Source organism: Hirundo rustica, chromosome 9 (genome assembly GCF_015227805.2).
Source record: "Hirundo rustica isolate bHirRus1 chromosome 9, bHirRus1.pri.v3, whole genome shotgun sequence".
NCBI lineage: Eukaryota > Metazoa > Chordata > Aves > Passeriformes > Hirundinidae > Hirundo > Hirundo rustica.
In genome coordinates this window covers 11,264,198-11,288,255 of record NC_053458.1, presented here as the reverse complement: position 1 = coordinate 11,288,255, position 24,058 = coordinate 11,264,198, and the positions used below count along the sequence as shown (strand labels likewise).

The 24,058-nt window shown below is 39.7% G+C and overlaps 1 protein-coding gene across 5 annotated transcripts in view; it reads right to left on the bottom strand.

The window, feature by feature from the left end:
* Positions 1-24,058, bottom strand: part of ST6GALNAC3 (ST6 N-acetylgalactosaminide alpha-2,6-sialyltransferase 3) — a 233,894-nt gene that overhangs the window by 186,470 nt on the left and 23,366 nt on the right. For 2 of the 5 annotated variants that reach the window (XM_040073499.2, XM_058421828.1), the window contains exon 1: positions 1,490-1,597. The exons of the other annotated variants lie outside the window; for them this stretch is intronic. In XM_040073499.2, coding sequence (XP_039929433.1) covers positions 1,490-1,540 — 51 coding nt within the window. In that variant the 5' untranslated portion in view covers positions 1,541-1,597. Of the gene's footprint in view, positions 1-1,489; positions 1,598-24,058 lie in introns of those variants that run through there. 5 annotated transcript variants of the gene reach the window in all.

Below are 24,058 nucleotides of genomic sequence, written 5' to 3'. Positions count from 1 at the left end.
TTTAGCAGACAGCAGCTTAGATCATCCCAGCAATCAATCCCAACCACCAAAATATAGGTCAGTGAAATGGAATGGAAGTCAGAGAGCTACAAAGAATGAAACATTCAGTTGTTAAGATTTATGGAAAAAGCTTAAGACCTGGTTAGGACAAAGGTCATATTAAAGCTGCCAAGTGGAAATACAAGAGTTATCTGGAAAATAACCTCCTTCCAAATCCTGCATACAACAAACGCCTTTGAGAATTTGTCAAGAAACAACGAAAAGGAGACTTTGCAGGGTAAATAAATAAATATGAACTGCCATCTTGGCAGTGAGCAAATATTTATTGTAGTGATCACAGGCTTCTCCAATCTCTGACATTATTTCAAGATTAATAGAATTAGATCCAGTATTTTATTTAGTTGGGAATTTTCTACTAGGACAGAAAATAGCTGCTGTTACAGACAGGTCTCCCTTGGCCTTACAAATGGCTGAAAGCAATGTGAGACTTAGAAGTGAAGACATAACACAGTAAATAAGTGTAATATGCATTATTTCATTTTCCTTCCTGCTGCAGCAGGAATGTAAAACCTCCTAATTCTGTTCCACATCAAGACTACTCTGCGAAAGTGCCCTGAGCAGGCTCTGTTCAATTTCTCTGAACTCAAAGCTCCAGCTGACCTAGAAATCCATATGGATATTGCATATCTCACACCGATCACACCTTCAGAAATCAGAGCTGCTGTGTAGGACTGGTGACAGAACACCAGCTAGAATTTTGCTAGTGCTCTGAGCACCTGTCTTGGAAGGCAAACGGGACCAGGTAATTGAAAATCCCAATTATTGAGAAGCGTCCTAACTGGTCCCTACAGCCCTTTAACAATTCTTAAGCACAATATGGAAACAATGCCATGTCCTCAAGCCCCAATTAAACCTACAAGTTACAGTCAATTACTCACGTGTGCCTGGGGGTGGGCGGAGGACATCCACCTACAGCTATCTAAGTTTTTCTGATAGAAAAACAATACCTGGAAACCCACTCCCTGCAAAAGGGACAAAGAAAAGCTGAGAGCTCCAAGAACAACACGCACAAAGGCTCCTGAGCTGTCAGTGTTATGAAAATCCACAAACACCAGAGGTTCATGTCCGAAAAGGAGACGGGAGCCCTGCGATTCTGTCCGAGTAAAGGGAGAGAGCCCAGCGGGGCGCCCGCGGGGTTTGCTCTCCGCAGGTGCGGGAGAGCGCGGCCTCCTTCACCCCGCGCTGCCGCCCGCATGCTGCTCTCCTCCTTTCCCCACTGCTGAGGGGCTGGGAAGGGACCAGCCCCGTCCCCAACCGCTACCACACCCCCCGAACCTGGCACTTACCCCAGAGGTCAGAAGTTCAGGCTTGTGCGGACCCAGGTGTCTGTTTCAGGAGCCAGCCAGCCCGGGCCCTGCAGCAAACCTGCTGCCCACAGCCGGCAGGGACACTGGCACCCATTTCAGAGACACTAACACCCTTACCATACCTTCACCCACGGAATCGTTGGTAAAGACATTAGCTTTCCTCTCATCAGCATGGACCTTCTTCTGCTTACCACTGTGAAAGCAAAACAGCAGAGCCTGTGGTGCTGCTGTGTCTCCTTAAAGCACAAACCAGAGTTCTCTTGGCCATTCCTCATTAGAAAGCCTGTGACACTTCCAGAATTCCTCCAAAAGGGATCTGCGTTGCAAGGACAGGGTACAGGGCAGCTTTTCTTAAACCCTCATTTTATGTGGCACAGAGAAAAGCTTTGCTGTAGGCAAGAAGTGAGGAATCTAGGTCATACCTTGCAATGAAAAACGTAGACATTTAAGGGACAGAAAGACTTTGATGTGTTCCATATTATTTTAAACCATGCCATTCTGTATGGAATCCTGTGAAAAAGATCTTCGACTTGCTCACAAGCAGGATGAAAACAAGCAATTATTTTACACGGATCTTGCAGTATTCTCTCAAAACTTCTCAGACACTTGTTTGGCAGTTGGGTTATGAGGGGTTTTTTGTTGGTGGTTAGTATCTTGGGAGAGGGGTTTTTTTGGGTTTTGTGCAGTTTTTTTTTAGCTCAGCATTGTCCTTGAGCAAGGACAGAAAATAAAATTTTAAGAACAAGAAAGGTCAAATCATTTGACCTCATCCACAGAGATTGGAATGGATGATGCCTCTCCTTGGCCCAGAGTTTTATTTTAATAAATCTAGATTTGCCATGGCATTAAAATAAGTGCACAGCTATATAGCATTATTGAACTGGAATGGAGAATATTTTTTGTGGACAAGGGAGCTTCAAAATATATATAGATGGATCTGTTAACTACAACCCTTCATTATCTCAAAGACACTCCTAGCATTCTTGTTTCTGGACTGTATTTTTCATCAACAAAACTCTTCTACCAGGGACGTGATCTAGTACCAGTGAGTATAGTAATGAAAAGTGGTTTCACATTAGAGTATAATTTTCCTTACAGCCAAATAATGTCTAAGTTGCTGCCTGGAAAGTTTAAGCTTTTGGAATACCTAGAAAAAGATCAGAAAGTCAGATTTTAAGGGTTAAGAAAATATATTTTCTAGACAGTGGGAGGCTATAAACCACGGCTCACAAGCAACAGATATTGATGTTCATTTCTTTATTTAATATGCCCAGCATTGAAGCATTTGTATCCATTAGATGCCACAATTTCATCTTCCTAGCCAAAATGTGACTTGAAAAGACAGCTTGAAGGTTACAGACACTATTTGCAAGTTTTCAACAGAATAATAACTGTTAAAAAATTCTCTAACATTTAAATGTAATGTACTGCCTTTGCAGTGCTCTACTGTTTACTACAAGGTTTTCTTAATGCAGAGACACATGAAGATAGTTTAACATCAGTCTTATCAAAAATATTAACATTTAAAAATAAAATAATCAGCAATATCAAAATTACTTAAAGAATTCTCTTCTGTGTTTACAAAATGCTGGCTGGTTGATTCTCATGATGAAAGAACATACTATTCTCTAAACAATTTGGTGGAGGGGGGTGTTAATTGAGAAAAGTGAATACAAGCAGATTGTCTTACATTTAAGAAAGCAACCTGAATAAGGATCAAAGTGCAGGACATCCCATCTCCCAGCTTAATGGTCAGGCAACGAGAACATGGGTAACTTACATAGCAACAAAATTCCTGTCTCCAAGGGCCATAATTGGGGCTTTTAAGTACATCAACCCCTTTAAATAGAACAGGAGCTCTAGTATCTAGAGATGTTATCCAGGTGAGTGTCGTATTTAATCAGATAGAATGCTACAGTAGTATTTTCCACACTCAATGCTTGCAAACTACTGTCTTTTACTGAAAGAGAAGCTTCTCTTCATGTAATGATAGACTCCTCTAGACCGCACAGAGAAATTCTGCTAAGTATCTTCCTTCCCCAAGAAGCTGGGGAAAAAGTATTTGGAGTGGTCTGAAGAGGCTAAGAAGGGATAGTTTTTCAGTGCCCATTTCAAGAACAGAAGTAGGGTGCACCAAGTGAATTTAGAGGTGTTTCCTGTGCATGTGGCAGTCCTTGACACAGGACATAATAAAACTCTTGTGGGCTTATGAGCAGACTGTGCAAGCTCACAAAGTTCATTAAGGGTTACAGAATAAACAGAAACCTCTGCTGACTCAGGAGGTCTGCCCTGAGATTGTTGAGAGCTGGAAGAGAGCGGGGAAAAACTGTCTGATGCTTGCTTTGGTCTTGTATTTCTGCCAAGCTGGTCTTTGGTCTCACCTTTCAAAGCCAGGCTTATATATGAATTAGTGTCATTTCCCTCCTTATTATTACAATGATATTTTAAAGTCTTCATGATTATTGGAGCAACAAACTCCATAAGCACAGGGCTAGAGCTGCTTATGACATGAAAGGCATCGATGCCTTGCTGGTAGCCCTAAACCACCTACACCGAAATGGGAAAGGAGGGCTCAGATCTCCACATCTCACTGCTCAGAGCACCCCACACAGCAGCTGTAAAATGCTCAGTCATATCTACAAGTAGTTGTTTAAACTATCTCCTTCAAAAATAAACACCACTTCAGGTAAGATACTTGAAAAGCAACTCAGAGGCCTTGGGAGCCCTACAAATAACACACAGGCTCCTATGACCTAAATTCTCACTGATAGCAGAGAAACAGAAATCAGGCACCAAGAATATTTCTTATTGTCTGCCTAAATGCTTAAACTGCTTTTCAAAAATGAGACTGAGTCCCAGCAATCCTGCGAATTTTTTTTAAACCCCAAGCGTGACAGGCTTTTGTATCGTTACCCTTTGGGCCAACATGATGCCATCTCCAGTACTTTATGCCTAGCCTTATCAGTCCTGGCAAGGCCCTGGCTTCACAGCTTGAAAATCTGGGCAGAGAAAAACATCTGGCAGCAATCTGAATGTGCCTCCTCTTCAGCTGCCTGATTAACAGCACACACTGGGCTTGGATACCCACTATCTCTGACACCTCTCACCAGGCTCCCTGGGGAAGGACACTAACAAACCACACAAAAACCCCTCATATTCACAGATCAGTGTCTGCAACTGATTAGTATTTTTAGTTAATATTCCTAATTTCTAAGATTCAGGGCCTGGATTTCAGTTCTTCTAACAACAGTAGATGTATGACTGGCAGAAGCAGGTTCACAAAGAAGGAAAAAAACAAAAAAAACAAAAAAACACATGAAACCTGTTCCCCCCACTCTCCCCACAACTCCTTCCACCCATGCTCTTGTATCAAGACTGTCTGACAAAAATGCCCAACAGATAACTGGACGAAAAAAAAAAACAGGCAAACAACAAAACCCAGAGACTGCAGTTGCTATGAAATGTCCTCTGCACAATCCAAAAAGATTGACACCACTCCCAGACATCTTCTGGGACATTCTGTGGCAGACGGGAAGCTCCTGTGGCACAGACACACATCTACCAGAGACTGGAGAGACTGAGACAATGCAGGTTTTACCACTGTGCTGTGTGAATCTTTCCCACATATCACCATGCTTCTGCGTGGTCTCTGCCATCAGGAATCAAAGAACCTTTTCTCCAGCTCACCATCAACATCAACTCCCATATTGTAATAAAGCAGGATTCTGTTTGTGGTAGAAACATGGAGAGCAATAGACAAACCAGATCCAAGCAGAAAAGAGCAGGGTGGCTGAAAAATCAAACAGACAGTGAGAACATCTGCAGGACAGATAAATCCTGTAGCAAACAGGAGTCTCATTTGTCTATACCACACCTTCTTAAAAAGGGGAGAAAGCACGGCAGGAGCATAAAACAAGGATCCAAGGCTTCTGAGATGGGTTAATAGAATATTCATAGAGGAAATGAATAAAAGGTGCAAGGTGAAATCTAACCCAAATAATGTCAGTGCCTTGAGAAGATTGCACACACGGTTGTGTTGACACTGATGGGAAGATGGAAAATCTCCTAACGTATCAGGCACAAATATTTTCTCATGCAGTATCAGACATGCAAGACTTCTTATCCCATCAAGCTTCCTTTTCCGCTAGCAAGAGGATTGAGTTAAGATCCAATTTAGTCAATGAGCTTCTTCCCATTGACTTTTATGAGCTCTGGGCTCAAGACCTTATGTGTCATGGCCAACACATGTTGTGCAGCATTTGTCTTGTCACCATTCAAAGAGAAAATTATTTCAGGGTTTTGCATATCCGTTAGCTGAATCAGAAAGAACGCGGATTTTGCTAGCAGCAGCAGAAAATAGCTGGGAGGAGAGGAGACAAAATTAATTCTGGACCTTTAAAAGCCAAATTACTGAGCTATTCAGTCATTAACTGACACACTAAAATACAATAAGGAATCCTAAAGACTTAATTCACCAAAATCACCCAGAAGTCTTTACATTCCAGCAGGAGGAGGGGAAGGGGGAAGGGAGTCAGGACAGAACAAGCCAAACTTGCACATGTACAACCAGACCCAGTATCAAACTGTGTCAGGCTGGACATTTTGTTTTAATGTACAAAGAACTGAACAGGATGTCCTGGATGAATTCAAGTTATGACCAATACAAACAACAAGAGGTCTAATAATTTCCTGTGCCCATAAGATAACATCACAGTACAGTCAAATGAGAATTCAAAGGTCTGAATAGGAGAGAATATTTCTCCTCCATGCTTGAGCTACCTGATTTTTCTCTGTGGTGGTCAGTGATATGACCCAAGGGAATGGCCTGAGTCCTGTCAGAGGAGGTTTAGGTCAGATATTGGAAAAAGGCTCCTCACCCGAAGGGTGGCTGGACGCTGGAACAGGGCAGTGGTCACAGCAGCAACCTGACAGAGCTCAAAAAGTGTTTGGACAATGTTCTCAGGCACATGGTGTGAATTTGGGGGATGGTCCTGTGCAGGGCCAGAAGTTGATGATCCTTGTGGGCCCCTTCAACTCAGTTTATTCTGTGAACTCATTAACTGAAAGGAATCCAGTCTTTTACAATGTTCCTTTACTTAAAGCACTTTTCTATATGTAGATTTCAGCACAACACACTTGAGTCATTAGTTTAAAGAAGGGTGCAGAAAATTTGTACTAGCAACACTGTACAGCAGCTACTCGTGGGAAATGCAAAAATGGAGGAAAACTGAAAGGAGAGCAAAAGTTACAGAACACAGTTAATTTGGTTTTGGAGCTTTTCAAGAAACCACAAGACAGAGGCAAAAATCCCTAATACCTCATCAAGCAGCTTAAATTTATGGCTGTAGGCCACTTTTAGAACATGGACTGGTGTGCAGCAATGGATTAATCCTGCTCACCTATGCTTTACATTTGAACATCTCCTGCCAGTACAAGCATCTGCAATTTTTTCTGAAGGAGTGAACAACCTCCTGCGTTTCCATGCACTTCTCAGTAATGGTAACAGTGATGCTTCCAACACACTCACTATTTGCTGCTTCTGCTTCCAGGGCATAGTTATAGGAAAAGCATTTTTCATGTTGCTATTATTTCTTCTGTCACGCATGCGGCATTACATTTACAATTTTGTATGCTCTCTCCAGATACAGTCCTTGAAAAAATATTTTGACATTTATTTCTGCTTCCACACTACAACTCCTAATTAATTTTCATCATATATTGTAAAAAAAAAAAAAAAAAGAGAAAAAAAAACCAACAAACCAACAACTAAACAACCAGGGGCATAATCCACACACAGCTGCACATTCTGAAGGTATTTTCAGCTAAGCTTTTAAATTATGAATTATTCATGTGTGATATACACCATTTCACAGAACAGCAATCAAAATGAAGTGTGGGTTTTTTTCTACTTTGTAGGCTGCTTATAAATATCCAGACTCAGCTCTGTAGTCCCATATCCTTGCCTCAGACAAGGCCTTTAGTGAGTTTTATGACATCAACAAAAAAAATTCTTTGCATCCACAGTATGCTTAAAAGCTGTCTCAGATGCCTCCCCCACATACAAATCCCATTCATGGAGCTCTCATCAGACTCCTTTAGCTTCCACGAGATAAGGGCACACTGGCAGGGTGACAAGACCAAATGACTGAGGCTCAGAACAGTTCGAGGGTCAGTCAAGAAATGCAATAATTAACCCTATTAATTCATGGCACTGCTGGAAAAGGAAACAAAAAGACACAACTGCTAGAATGGGATGAGGACCTTGCCCCAAAGCAGAGACCATGGAGCTCCCAGCCCCACCTTCTCCTTGGGTTTCTGCTCCAGGTTCTTGTTCCCTTCACCAACCTTACTCTGTCAGACAAACTAGCTCTTTTGGATATTCACAGACCAGCCAGGAGTAATATTAGCCCCAACCATGAAGATCAGCTTGAATATGAGAATATGTCCTATTTATTCTTTCCCTAACTGAAGAATGCTCTGGCCTCTAAAGCAGAAGAACTCTTTTCTTTGCTGACAAGTATGCTATGCAAAAAAAAAAAAAAAAAAAAAAAGAAATAATTCTTGGAGAAAAGATAACAATCCATCTCCAAATATCAGTCTTCAAATAGATCAATCTTTGGCTGGAATATGAGGCAGGATAGCTTTCAAAATGTCAGAGTGCCATATGCATTGTTTTCCTAGATGATGGTTCCTATGAAGCAGGTTTTAGTGTCATCTTTTCCACATGCAATGTTGAATTCATTGTTGCTAAGAAAACAATACTAATGTATATGGATGAGTCCCCACAAATGCTCTTACCAGTAAGTGTGAACTACAGAAAGCACCACATTAGACTGACTAAATGTTTTAAACATCATGTACAGTGACTTTGAAGGAACTGGGGAAAAAAAAAACAACAACAACAACAACCAAACAAAAAACCCAACACAAACGAACCTGCATTTTCTGAAGATGTTTTAGTACATTTTAAACACTGTTCAAACAATTACAAAGTGTTAGCAATACCAAACCCTACTAGCAATGCACTCATTTTAAGAGGCAGAACATAGCTTACTAAACTGCTTTACATATGTTCAATAAATGATTTATAATGAACTGTGAAACCCTTAGGAAAAAATAAATACAATAAATTAAGTTCATTTGGTAAATGCAGCTATTGACTAACTATTTAATAAAGCACTCATAACAGACCATATGAAGCATTTGTTTATAGCACCACGTGCTTACAAACTATTCACCACTGAAACAAGCAACCTTTAATAAAAACCCACAAAATTTAATTCTGAATATTATTGACCTGCTCTAGTTGTTAAATACATCATTCACAACACATTTAATGAAACATTTATTCCAAGTTACGTAGCCCTCAAAACAAACATATTTTCACAGCAGTTGAAATAGCACCAGTCTTCTCCGCACTAACTACTTCATAGCTTATGATGAATGTATTAACAATTTATAGGCTATCCTGGCTTCAGACAGATGATAGCAGAGAAGACATTCCTTTGGATACCCAGCAGAACTGAACGGCAGGGTGAAGAAACACCACATGAGCCCTGGGAGACTTCCAGAGGAAATCCCTGACTTCTCTGGTTCTGGAAACATCCTCTAAAACAGGGGCGTGGTTCTTATTTGTCTTTGAATTCTTGTAACTACCTTAAGACTTGCTAGTTTCACTTGCAGATTTTCAAAGCTTACCTTCTGTTTCTACAGTGTATTTACGCCTTAGAAGTGAGCAGTGCTTTGGACTCAGTTTGAGAAAGCCAGCTGGTGCAGCACCTTTGACATGACACAGTTAAACTGTCAAGATCCCAGCACTCTCAAGCAGCTTAAAAAGTTCATCAGAAAACAAAATTCCATCAAGTAAGGTGGTATTAAAAACCTCCCTCTGTGTGTTTTGTTAAATTATGATTTGCATGTAATAATTCAATTCTTCATTATTCAAACATCAGTCATGTCCCCAAATAAAATATGCAGATGCAACCACTGCTACATTTACTGGAAAATGACCACCACCAATTTGACTTTGGGACACAGCTTTGTCACTGAACCTGGTTTCAATTAAGCTGTGCTTTTTTTCTTGGAAATGCTGTGCAAACTATTGGCTGTTACCTTGAAGCTTCAGTAATAGCAGAAGCTCTGCAGAATTCAGTTCTGTACATTCTTACTCCAGTGAACCCTTGCTGTTGTTAATGAAGCTGTGCCTATTTACCCAGAAATCTGGTTAGCAAATAAAATATGCAAAGCCATAATACTCATTTTTAAGGAGCTCTGTGCTGCATCTTCTATATCACGGAACTGTGTTCTGATTTATAAAAGCATGCAAGCGTGTTGTCAACACCGCTGTAGGGTGACTCAGTACTGCTCAAAAGACTTGCTGTATTTATTTCTCTGTCCCAGCACTATTGCCTCCCTATTCTTTTCCTATTCCAAATTTTTTTCCATCCTAAACTCTGGAGCACAGTTTGCTTCAAAAGCAACAAAATATAACAAAATTCCTTCAGATTCCTGAATGGCTAAAAAAATGCTTAAAACACTGAAGGCAAACCAAATTCTCTATGTTAGGACAACCAGTAGTCTCATAACTGAAACTGAAGAATCCTGCATTTATCTGCCCTGGCAAGGCAATCCTGATAAAGCAAGAACTGTGAATAAATCATCAGAGCACACATTTTTAATCTTTTTTTTTTTTTTTAAACTTACTATACTGCTCTGTTATGATGCTCCTTTAAAAAGCAGAGCTTAAGAAAGAAGTGAGATCCTTTCTTCTGGGCAGTATAGGTCAAGCCTCCCAGAAAGCAGGCTAATTAATCCCATTTGAGTACAGTCAGAGCTGACCTTACCCAAGTTTCCTAGAAATATGCAAAAGCCTAGACAAGAAGAATTCAAACTAAGAGACTAAAACTTTAAAATTCTTGTAGCTGATCAGAAATTTCTGTTCTTGTTAAACCATTTGCAGTGAAAAAAATATCCTTGTCCCGTTAGAAAATAAAAACGTCAATAAACTATCTGCAGTCCCCTATTTTCCTTGATTCTAACTTTAAGTAAATGGCTCAGAAAACAGCAGATTTCTCAAAAAGACCATTTTGAGATACTGTCCTTGACAGCCAAGTTAGACTTGCACATAACACAGCCACTTGGCAAATTGAATCAAACCCTTGTTTGCTTAGATGAAAGCCAAACGAGACACAATAAACTGGATTTAAAACAGAACATTATTCTGACTTATGTCCAGTCCCTGCTTATTATTGTGTCAGATTTTTTTTTTAGTAATTATTCTGTAAAATACCAGAGAGAGCTGCAGGAGACAACAGTATTGTTCAATCTAGGTGTCAGTAAATGCAACAGTTTCGCTTGTCCTTTAGTTTGCATCCTTTACTAAAAGAAGACTTTGAAAGGTTTTGAAGTGAGGAAAAAGACTAGAAAAATCTAACTATTGCTCCAGAGGAGCAAACCTAACAAGGAGCTTTGCCTTAAACCACAGATGAAAAAATTCTGATCCATTAAGCACAGAACAGCAACTAAACCAACAAACTGAGAGAAAGTAGTGTTTATTTACAGTTCCTCTAAGGTGCAATGCTAACCTTTCAGTTGAAAAATCTGGAGTGTTTTGTTGCTCTTGAATACGAAGGCCTGAACTGCTAAAAATGAAGTCTTATTCTGGTGAAGTGTAGTAATCCATTTATGGCCTCCCATCTAATTCAGAAAATATTAAGGACGGTGTATCTGTATTAGAGAATCACTGAGAAAAAAAAGCTGAGGAACTGAAAAAAAGCATTGAGAAGCCAGAAACTACATCCAGAAAAACAGGGGATATGTGAGAGACAGTCTGTCATGACATTGGCCCTTCTTATCCGTGCACCGGAACGTGGACATGCATGCAAACACACATTATAGGCCAGTCTTACAAACAAATCTACTTTAAATTGTGCATATCTGCCACTGATAGGGAGTCTGCAAAAATATTGTAATAAAACTGATTCTGTGGGTGTGGGATGCTCGTAATAAATTCTAGAAGTTGTGTGTTTGATTTCTGTCTTTGTGCCAAAGCAAAAAGGAATTGTTTACTTCCAGAATCAGAGGATACAAAGCATACAACTCCCACCATTCCCACAGTTGGTCTAAGAACCTGGACTAAGTTTAGTTTTCAATCCAAAAAGACAAAAAATAGCAGCATATTAGCCAGAGGATGGTCATTTGAACCCTTCCAGATGACAAATGAGAGCTGCTTACAGAAGCGCCAAAACCGCACTGAAGCAAAGAATCGTGACCATCACATTAGAAGGAATTCATTTTTCAGACACGAGGCAATTGACCTTTCATTCCAACAAACATTCTACAACTTTACCAGTAGTACTTCAGCAGGCAGTTGATTTTAAGCTATGGTGAACAAATTGCAAATGGGGGGGGGGGAAGAGAAGTTGACACTATTTACATTATAATCCTCAAGAAAACATAAGATAAGAACAAAGCAAAGCATTTCTCTAACTCCTCTAAAACCTGCAAGACTTTGTTTGGGACATCTAGCAGTCATAATCCATGAACATCATACGTGCTATCACTCCAGTAAATATGTTGTTATGAAATTCAAATGACAGTCTTGTCATGCACAGCTTGGCTTAAGCGGAACTCAGTTTCCTGCACTACAACTCTCGAGAAACAAGGAAAGGTGTGGATTTCAGCAGAAACAGGCAGCTGGAATAAATCCCTCCTGTTTATCATACTGCATCTATTAAAGGCATACATATATCAAGCACTCCCTTACTTATCTCTAAAATTAAAAAAAATCTCTACAGAATTTTCATACCAGTAATAAGTTATAAACCTCACTGCAGGTATCCTCTCTTGTATCATTACATCAAGCTTAACCTTCTTAGTAAAAAAGTTAATAACCCTGAATATAGGTTTTAAATAGGATCCTTTGGGAAAAACAGGGCAGGATGAGACAGTGTACTACAGAAAGAAAAGCTGAAAAGGACTGAGTTTGCACTCACTCTTTCACAAATCATCAAAATACTAGAGGCTCATCAGTTTAGCTAGATTTTCCTGTCTCGTTGAACATTAAGCAGAAAAAGAAGAGTTACACTTCACCACTTCAGAAAATTCTCAACTGAGTGCATTATGCATGAACAAATTAAATTTAGGCTCTAGGACAAGAAAGCCTGCACATTAAAATTTTCCGCCAAATACAACCCTTGAAGCATTCTCAAGAGTAATGCAAATTGTAATCCTTTCAGGAGAAGCTTGCACTTAATTGTAGAGACCTAAAAAAAAAAAAAAAACAAAAAACAAAACAAACAAACAAAAAAAACCCAAACAAACAAACAACCCCACAACAAACCCACACTTAAAAAATATCAAGGATGCCACACTCATGATAGCCAGACAGCATTTATTCATGTCCTAAGCCAATTGGTAAATGGTTTCTCTACTAATGACTGAGGGGTCACTGCTTCCATTTCTTCAATCTACCTTTCTACATGTCATTAAACTTCCAGTGTTTTTACTTTCTAGAGGTAACACTATACCTCAGCAAGATTAATGAAAGAACCAAAAATTCTTGGCCTGCTCACAGGTGAGGGTGATTCTGTTAACACAGCTATTAGACATGTTTCAATAAACCCACTACATATGGTGGGTTACTACAATTAACATTATGAATGGCAGCAGCAGCATTGAAGAAATCATAAAATTGAGGAATAATTAAGACCGGGAGACCTCTGGAGATCATCTTGCCAAACCTCCTGCCTAAAGCAAGCTTAGTTTCAACATCACATCAGATTGCTCAGGACCTTGTCATGTTGAGTTTAGAGTATTTCTAAGGCTGTATTTGCCAGCCCCCTGTGCCAGTAATATTCCAGTCTTGCTATGTGTATTTCTTCTTATAGTCAGTTGAAATTTTCCTTGTTGCAGCTTGTGACACTTCCTGCTATGCTTCTATGAGAAAAATCTGCTTCCATCTCCTCTAACTTCCAGAGGTAGCACTCTGCCAAAAGCAGAGTCTTCGCCCCAGGTCTTCGCTTTTCCAGGCTAGGCAAACCCAGCTGCCTCAGACTCACAAGATTTCTCTTTGCTAACAACTAGGATATCAGTGGGTGGTTATCGGCCTCCCACTATCCTTTGCAAAGGAGAAACCTCAGACCTCGGGGATTTTTCACTTTTAATTTTAGTTCCTATTAAAAGAAGGCACATACATCCCAGCTTCCCATACACAGAGTCATCCCTGCTATTTGTTCTAGGCAATGGGGGCAGCGGACAGACTTCCACAGCAGCTGATCACAGAATCACAGAATGAACTAGGCTGCAGAAGACCTTTGAGATCATCAAGTCCAACCTATGACCTAACACCTCCTCATCAACTAAACCATGGCACCGAGTGCAACATCCAGTCTTTTTTTAAACACATCCAGCAACAGTAACTCCACCACACCCCTGTGCAGACAATTCCAGTGCTCAATCACTCTTTCAAGTGAAGAATTTTTTCCTGATATCTAACCTAAACTTCCCCCGTGCATCTTAAGGCTGTGTCCTCTCATCCTGTCAGTTGTTGTCTGGAGAAAGAGACCAACCCCCACCTGGTGACAAGCTCTTTTCAGGCACCTGTAGAGAGTGATAAGGTCACCTCTGAGTCTCCTCTTCTCCAGGCTAAACAACCCCAGCTCCCTCACCGTTCCTCAAAGGGCTTGTGCTCCAAGACCCTCACCAGCCTCACTGCCCTCCTCTGGACGCACTCAAGCATCTCAATGTCCTTCCTAAACTGAGGGCCCAGAACTGGACACAAACTGGATCCATCAAGTCTGTTCCATTTGTTTTGCCACACTTCAGAATTACTCTTGGCCAGCGGCAGGAAAGGAACAGAGGCAAGCCCTGATCTCCACTGGGTGTCTACATTTACCAGGGAAGAGGAAAGCTCAAAAAAATCCAATCTCTTTGAAGAGAGGCCTTAATTAAGCCAGATGACAGGCTGTCATTACAAGAAATGCCTTTGGGCAACCTCATTTATTGAGCCTTCCCAGGTGCCACCCACTGTTGGCTTTCAGAGAGGCAGCAACCCCAGCACAGCCCTGGCACAGGGGCGCTCCCGCAGCACAGCACAGCCTGGGGGGCACTCCCTGCACACCACGCGCCTGGCGTCCGTGGAACACGGTTTGTCTCTGCAGAACAAGAGGCAAAACAAAACATTTGGATCCCTGTCAACCAACACACATAAAACAAACAGCGTTGTAACACAGAATGGAGAAGCCAGCTTTTCTTTCCTCTCACAACAATAAGAGGTCTGGAAGCCTGGTGATGCTGTCTATGACATTATGCATACAGTGTCATGTCATCCCACCTGTGCCATGAATTACCAACAGTCTAAGCCACAAATTAACACCAAAAAACATTTAAAGTGCAGTCCCTCTCACAGTTCTGCAATAAATCTTACTGTAGTTGCCCACACTTGTTTAGTGCTTCAATAGCAATAAGATTAAAACAGGAAAAAAAAAAGCCCAGACTACAATTCTGTTATTTCTTCCTAGTGATTACCATCTTCCAGCCTGTGTATGGTTTATCTCATTTCCCCACTTCAGTGCTGGAAAAACCTATCTCCCCATCCATATGTAGCCAGGGACTGCCCCTGCTTTTGCCTCAGTTCTACCACCACACTCAGCCCATCAGCCAAATTCAGAGGAGGATGATTGTCTTTCACAGCTCTCACTCCTCTATTTTTGCCACATTGTGAGTCTGGGGAGAAAAGGATGTACTCACACCTAGCTACTTAGGAGTTTGACAGATCAGTTAGTCCGCCAAGATATCTGATATCCTATTTTACTTAGAATCATTGTGCAGGTGGAAAGAAATTACCAATTCTAAAGCTTTAAAGAGTAAGAAAGCAAAACTTCATATTTATGTTTAAGGTTCTCTTGTTTGCATCAGGTCTGCAAAGAAATAAAACGTGCTGTAAAAACTAACTTTATCTTACTTATTTTTCATATAAATTTTCATATTCAGTCCCCTATGCAATATTAGCCAATGTTTTCCTGTTTATCATGCAAATAAGCCTAATTTAAGCTTCTAATGTAAAATTGACTGTGAAATCCATTAGAATATTACAGTACAAAGACAGAAGAAAATTTATAACTTCTCAGGTAACATTTCTAAATACAATGTAATTTTACTTCCAAATCATTAAAGTAGTTTTTCCTGTAATTTCCAACCAAGGGCTTGTCACAGCTGATGATTAAGCTGCCATTCAGAGAATACCTTCAGGGATAGCCTAGGCTAATTCCCAGTCCTATTGCAGTTGTTTGATAACATGCACACAGCATTTCTAAGATTTCATTTCTGACTGCCAGAGTGCAATAAATTAGGAAACAGAAGTGACATTCCTTATCAAAACTTAACCTGACTATCTATTTTTAGACCTGTTTCCCAGACTCAGGTTTCAGAAGATACTTTCATTTAACTTCATTTAAATAACAGTAATACTTATCTATTTGCAGGCTGGCAATTCAAAGCATGCATTGGCCTTAATCTGCTTTGAATTAATCCTTTGCATCTGCTATTATAGTTCAAAGAAATTACTTCAATTAGGTTTAATTACTTCCTTCTACTGCTTTGGATACAGCCCTTATTATATTTCATTACCTCTCCTCATGGACTGCATGGAAAATAGATGCCTAATAGAAGTACAAAACCAACAAAAATATTAACCAAGTATATTACAAATATATAACAATACTGTACATGTATCACACTAATTATCTTATTATCATAGTCTGCAATCATATAAATAGAATATTAGGAAAAAACTTTTCACAGAAGATCAGCAAAACCTGATTCATTCTCTAAAGTTTTCAATACCTTTCTTACTGAATTTATAAGTACTTTTAAATTCCTGAAAGGAAACATGCATATTAAAGCACAAAAGTAATTTATGCTGTTTACTCCAGGGCATTTTAAGGAACATCATCTAGACAGTGAATTGGTTACCAATTACATTCCTCTGTACTCTGCCTTTCTAGTAGTTACAGAAGTATGCAAAATAGCTTTAGTCTTTCCAGTCACCTGGAACACCATACCCATGATTCAATATGGATCCCATAATCTCACTTTTTTCCCAACTGCAGATGGTAGGAAAGATGAACTAAAGCAGCGTTAGTGCTACGTAAGTAAAACAGTTTTTCCCATTTTGTTTGGATGAAAGGTCAAAAGTGTTGACTTGAAAAACAAAACATAACTCCTTTACATAAAATGATTAATCACTATTTTGAACCAAAACAATCCTATGTCCACTTAAGGGAAACACTGGATCAACGTTAGCATAATATTTCTGGTCCAAGCAATGAGATAACCTTTAAAGGTCCCTTCCAACCCAAACTGTTCTATGATCCTATGAAAACAGCAATGTTGTTTGTAGTTAGTAATAAAATACTGATAAACAATAAAACTAACAATTAAGAAACAGCACAGCTGTGTACAGAACACTTCACTGATAAAAGAAATATATGACTAGTAATCACACATCTCAGGCTGCTAGAGTCATACACCTTTGAGACCAAACAATTTCAAAACTCATTTTCATTTAGCACGAGGAACTGAATGTTTCCTACCAGTAAATAATTTTTAAATCAATTGAATATTCAGGTTTTTGCTTTATTTTAGGTCCACACAGACACCCCCCCAAGTAGACTTCCCACAGTTTTATTTAACATACTGATCAGCTTTCCATTTTCCTTCTTTCAAGAATATTTATTTCCATAAATGGATGATATTTTTCCATAGCTTGCGTTAGAGCACTTTCATGCAATGCTTCACAAGACACTTTGCAAGCACAAGGGTTGCTTCATGGTGCCATTAACAAAATCCTGACAAGACACGGTACCTTGCCTTCAGACCCAGAAGGAAATTCAACTCTCTGACCCTACTCATGGGGGGCTTAGGGCTTCCCGTTGAGAAAAAGATGTGGCAGAAAGAAAAAAAACTAAAAAGGAGCAACACTGTCAAATCCCTTTTTTTTTTTTTCAGTGTCACTGAATGTTTTCCTGCAGATTTTAAAGGTAGAAACAAGTTATAATCCATTTCCACAGTATCTGCAAACTGCATGATATCTGCCATTTGGGGGATGTGCTTTTCACTGTACAATTGTTCCTCATTGCAATGGCCTCAGGCAGATTTGAAACAGGATCTGAAGTAAAAGGCAAAATAGAGGAGATCTAACAGTTCTCACAGTTTGCATTCAGAACAACTACACCAAAGTCAGCTTTTCCCCCTAGAATCAATGAAGGGGGAGTGGTAACAAGGTCTAATGCAAGATTTCAGTGGGGAAAAAAGCACAGTCAACCTTCTTGTTAATTCGTAAATGCCGCCAAGTGTAACATTAATTTTAGAAAATAGCGAAAGCTCAGTCTTCAGTAACACTCATTGTACAAGTCTCACCAAGAGGCAAAGAATACTATGCAAGTAAAGCTTTAACAAAATGCCAGCTGAGTTTCATCTCAGGTGTCTCAATAGCACAAGCACCCAAGGGAAATAGAGGCTCTAACACATGACCTCTTAGAAGAGTGGTCAAACTTGGAATACCGATGGCATTTAGTAAAACAACAAGGGAAACAAAATGTCTTCAGAATCCAGCACAATACAGGATCACAAGCAATTTTACTATTTTTTATTTATCAGACAAGCATCATTCTTTCAATAAAGACCACCTACAGCACAGTCACTGTTGTCACTTGTTCTTGTAGGATCCAACAAAGAAAAATTTTGTCTAGTCTTGTTTGGCCACATCATGAAATGTAAGTAAAGCAGAGTGGACTTTGAATAGCTTCTCCAAGCTTTCTAACTGACACAATAATAGGTGATCATTCTCTTAATTAAAAAAATTTGGCTAGGGGACACAGTGATAGAAATTAAATCTATGATCTGCAGAAATAGGAAGCATAAAAGAACAACAAACATTTTAAGGATATAGATACATATATATACACTCATTTGCTGACTAGGAGACTGTATATGAAGAAATAAAGGGCTTAAAAGCAGAGATTCAACAGACGTAGTCTAACTAACTGTATATAAGGGTGCTTGATTACAATTACTTTCTAAAACTACAGCATTAGTGCTATTAGAACATAGTACTGCTTCCTAAATAAATTCAGCTTACATTCAGTCAAGCGTGGAAGTTAAGAATGCAAATACTTTGTGGTACCTGGAGTTAGCGCAGGGCTGCATGTGAGGAAGTGGTGGCACCTACGGACGTGGGAGATGACCCAGGGGCATTGTCCAAAGACAGCAAAGCTGGACAGGGTGGAAGCAGCTCACCTGGGCAAGGTTATACAGGTACTAAAAGCCTGGGACAAGCAGTGACCTCCATCAAGATCACATGGAACAGGGAATACTCCCTTTTTTCCATTCTAGGCACACTAAAACCATATTCCAGCACTCAGCAGGCACCAATTTATCAAACTGTGCAAGGGGCCTTGCCTCCTGTGTAACTCAGGGCAGCAGGGCCTACACCGAATAAAGCTGAATTTCTGCTACAGAATTTCCCATTTAAACAGTGGCTAGATCCAGTCTGGGTTTATTGCCAATACACTGGCAAGCAATCTCCACTAACAGTATGAGCTCCTACTCTTGAAGGAGTATTTTGACAGCAGGAACCTCATAAAGATTTCCTGACCCCTTCTAGGCTACTCTCTCAAACTTGCACCACCTTCTCAGCTGGGACAAACACAACCCTGCGATACTCGGGAAACTAATCCATCTTAAAAATCACACTCAAGAAAGCAAAAGGAGTTCTTGTGATCCAGCTGCATTTTCGGTTTCTGTAACAGCTATGCTGCACCGCAGAGGGGGAGGCGAGCGGCTGGGGCGGCTTGCGGAGGGGCCCGTCGCGGTCCGGAGCGACGCTGAGGAGAGGGGGAGATGCGCTGCTCCCTGGGCACAGCCCAGTGCTGACTCCCTGACCGGATTACACACTCGGCTCTGCGATCCCAGCTGCTCTGGCGGTTAAGGCAGCAGCTACAGACAAGACAACTGAGCCTCCATGTTCAGGATTCCCAAGAGGAAGCGTGGTTAGAATGGGGGAAGCTTTGATGGCATTTCCAGGTCCTCAGTTCTCTGTTTTCACCTTAAGTGACCTGGTAAAACCACTAAGATACCTTAATTGGTTTAATGAAATATAAATGGGAAAGTGGCAGCGAACACAAAGTGAAAACACAGTATAAACTTCATTTCATAGTAAGAGCTGTGAACTGCAGAGACAGACTTCCAGATCTGTAACAGGTACAGAGAACTCAACGCTGGCTGAGAGAACATGCACAACCAAAGCAAGGATGCTGTTCAACAAGTGTCCCCAAAAGGTGCCATTTCTCCTCTCTGGTTTGGAGCATTCTTTTCTCTTCCCCCTGCCATTCTCAAGAAAAACGTTTCGTAGAGTAAAGCTGATTATTCCGTAAAAATATTTTTATTCCCCATGGAAGAAAATTTTAAAAAGGCAGAAAAGGAATAGAGACACACACAGAGACAGCTGTCTGGAATTCTCTCTGTAATCATATGGAAAAAAGTTACAAAAGCTTTTCTTTTGACAATATTTCCGTTCGCCAGTTACTAAAGATGTGTCTTCCACTAGTTTTTTCCCCACATTACACATTCCACAGCTCCCAAGGATCCCACAGAATGAGTCAGTCTCATTCTCCATTCTATTTTTTAAAATGTTGGGGTTATTTTTCCACATAATAGAAAGCTCTCTTCTGTTAATAGCTGATTTTAACCTGACTAGCTTGTCAGAGTTGAACATAAACACAGGAAAACTATAAAGATCAGCTGACATAAGTAACTTGTAAAACTGTAAGGAATTTCAATAATCACATAAGCTACACTGTGGACACATATAACCTGGAATTAAAACATTTAGTCCCCAGACAAATCAAACATAAAAAAAAGTTATAGGAACTTTATTCTGGTGTAACTGCATCCCATAGCAGAACACAACACATCAAAACACAAAAGCCTTCTAGTCTTTTTGAATTAATCTAAAAGATAGTGATTTCCATTTATGGAGAAGGGCCAGATCATCGTAATTTTGAGGACAACACAAACCACAAGCACATAATTTTATAATCTAATGTAAAATAAAGTAATAATAATTATTGAAAGTACACCAAGAAGCACTCTACAGGCCTCAACAGTTAATATTAATAATAGTTAGTAATAATACCACTGTGGTTATTAAAGGGTTAATAGATACTCATTTTTATTTCTTATATGTAATGGCAGCCCCTCATTTCAAGAAAATAATTATGTTCAAATCTGGCTAAACAATAGATTTGGAGGAAACTAAAAGCCGATGGCTAACAAAAGGGTGTGAAACTTAGAAGAAAAATAAATAACTGGTATTTGGTTTCTGGCTTTTCCTACTTAGAATTAAATCACCAAACCTCCTGGAACAAAGTCACATGTTGCTACATGCTTGGGGACATTCTCTTTGCCAAAGCCCTGGCAAACTTTTCCTAGTATGAAGATTATATATAATTTTAAGGTAAAGAACTTAAGAAAGAGACATAAGATACCCAATCCTACACCAAACTAGCACTGCAAGGAACACATCGCTAGAAGAGACAGGAACTATAAATAATTTATTCACATATCTTCTGCACAAATTGCTGTTCCCATGAAATAAACATGCTTTTTCTGATTATTTCCAACCACTCCACACCTGCCATCCTACCTGCCTAGGCCAGCATTCCTCTGCCTATTGTTAATGCAAATTCTGAAAACGTCTCTCTCATAAGAAGATACCGCTTCACTTAATTACTAGCAAGGGCACTGCTTGCATGTTAATTTTAAATGTCACACATGCTACGCAGGTAAACTAGAGCTGCTTAACAGGACTGCCTTTACATCACATCACCCATGGCTCCTAAACAGCATCACTTACAAGACGGCATCTCCTAAACCCTTCCAGTTCAGCTCCTGCCTCACCTTTGTTCTTCTCAATAGGAAATATGAAAAAGAGTATCCAGCATGGTATTTTATCCCCTTTCAATCACATAAACCAAAAACTGTCATGTTTTTCAGGTGCTTTTGTTAAAATAAACAGAACCAAAATAATTGTCATTATTTTAAATACAAATCCCATTTGTATGAATTTTGTATTCATAATATAATTTTAGCTAGTTGACTGATTTAAAAAAAAATTAGTACACCTGTACAGCTCCCAGAAAGCATATGAATGCACCAGCATAAGGGTATCTTATTCGATATAACTTGGGACACTGCTATCAAAAGCAGGTATTTAACCGTGTAAAGGCAATATTTGCATAAACACAGGATGCTCCTGAAGGGGCAGGGGGGAGTACAGAGAACAGTCAGCTCCATATTTAACATTTTCTGAGATCACACCAAGTAATTCTCACCTCATCCAGCCATAATTTATCCTGTCCACAGATTCAGGAACACAACACACGTTACAGTCACACATTGTGCTTTTATACTTCCCAGTCACAGAAACCAAAGACGCTACTGGAAGAGCAGTGGCCGTTCTTCTCTCAGCAGTGCACAGGTTATTTACAGGAGCCACCACAAGAAATGCAGCAGATGCAGCTTTTCCTCCAAAGCACAGCAAGTTCATGCCACGTGAGTATTTGAGGCAACTGCTCCCTCAGCTTTAAGAGATGACATGCCCAAGGCAGAATGTTGCCTTATTTATTGAGAATATATCCAGAAAATGGAGCTGCCTTTACCCACCTTGTTTACAGATCTCCACAAAGATCAATTTCTCCTAGCTCCTGGTCAGAGGTCTCAGAGAAATCTCAATCACTAGTAAGATAAAACACACCTCCACCTCTCGTTGTTACTTATGTGCACACTTCCAACCCTCTGTGCTATGACTCCGAATATGGACGGAGTGCAGCTGATAGGCAGAAGAAAGTATTGGGAAAGTGTCATGTATAACAACCACAAAACAAATTATCTTTTTAATATCTGAAAGTAAAAATAAAAATCCCAAATAATTTTAGAATCCATAATTTTTCTTGTACAAGATAGCTCTTTATATTATGGTAGAAGCTGCTCTGGGGAATAGATTAGTCCAAAAATTGTATTTATCCATTAGCCACCAGGAAGATAAAGAAATTAATTTTCCATTTAATGTGTAAGCATTTGACCTTTCCTTTCCTAGAAAACACAGATAAAACTTTTTTTCCTCTTTAAGCCACAGAAAAAAAAATCCTCTTAAAAAAAAGTCAATCTGCTGCACAGATACTGCTTTCCTGGGAAAAGATGAGAGAACATCCTGGAAAGATCACCATGTCCAGTATTAGACTTCTAGAAGGCACATAAGATACTGCTGGAATGAAACATGGCAAAGGAACAGACAAAACGCTAACAGCTCTGCCTTTTTAAATTAAGCACACAGATGTTGTAATAGTTGTGATTAAAACCTAAAATGTGGGGTCTTTGAGCTGCATTTAGCACTCCCTTAAAATAATCATGAATGTTTGGCAAGAAAACAAGGCCTGCTTTTTTTTTTTTTTTTTGCTGCCATGTCACTAGAAATAGGTAACAGCACATCTGTCCTGCATCTCAAGGAATTTCAATATGTTATGTCAAAGTATAGCAGTTTTCTGCTTTCTATGAAGGTTTATGTCATACTCTGACATGCAAAGTTATCTGGCATTCAGGACTTCAAAACGGAAATTGAAAAAATGAACAGGATATAAATCACCAAAGCTCATGCACAAGTCTACAAACGGCTGAATTTTGAGACAATTCCCTTTAATATGTGATTCCATACCCATGATAATCATAGAATCACCGAATCAACTGGGCAATTTGGCCAAATCAATTTGGGCAGGGACACCGTTCCTTAAACCAGGCTGCTCAAACAGCGTGCCCCTGGTAGGGGGGAAGCCTAAACCATCTGGGTGACACATGCTTCATTGTTTAAAGATGAACTGCAAGACAAAAACCTTTCCTCATTAATGCTTTATCAAATAACTACTTAAATGTATCAGACACATCATAATTCAATGCTGGTTTTGTGGTTTTAGTTTTCACACCTCCAAGTCAGATACAAACCTCCAGTTTAAACCAACTGAAGCGTGCTGAAAACTGGAGGTTTTCTTGGTTTAGCTACATGGGCATCAAAATCAAATTCATTCAACCAAAGCAAGTCCTCTTGTACAACTAGACTGACTAGATGCTGTCTCTTTCTGGGAAGGAGCTAATACATTATCCTTAAGGTATGGTTAGTTTAAGGTCATTGAAAGCGAGAGTGAAAAGTGGTTTTATACTTCTCAGAATTTAATTTTCCCTAAATTTCCAAGAAGTGAATATAACAAAAAGCACATTATGAAATTCCACGTACTGCACTCCATAAAATCTTACATGGTAATTAAACACCACAGGACCACAATATGGCAAATCCTAGCCCTGCACATGGGCAGGTTCATTAATGCAGCTTCATTTACTTCCAAGTAATTGTAAGGAATGTATTTAAAATAGAAATATCCAATGAAGAAGGAGTATTAGAAAGAATTAAAAATGAAGTTTTACCTGCTTTGTTGGGTAGGGTGAAAAAGGATGGGAACATCAACCCATAACAAATAAAGAGGGAGCGATCCACAAATAAACTGGTTATTACCTCAGAAATCCCGATCTTCTCTGAACTCCCTGTTGCATCCACCTACTACTTTCCAGTTCATTTATGCACA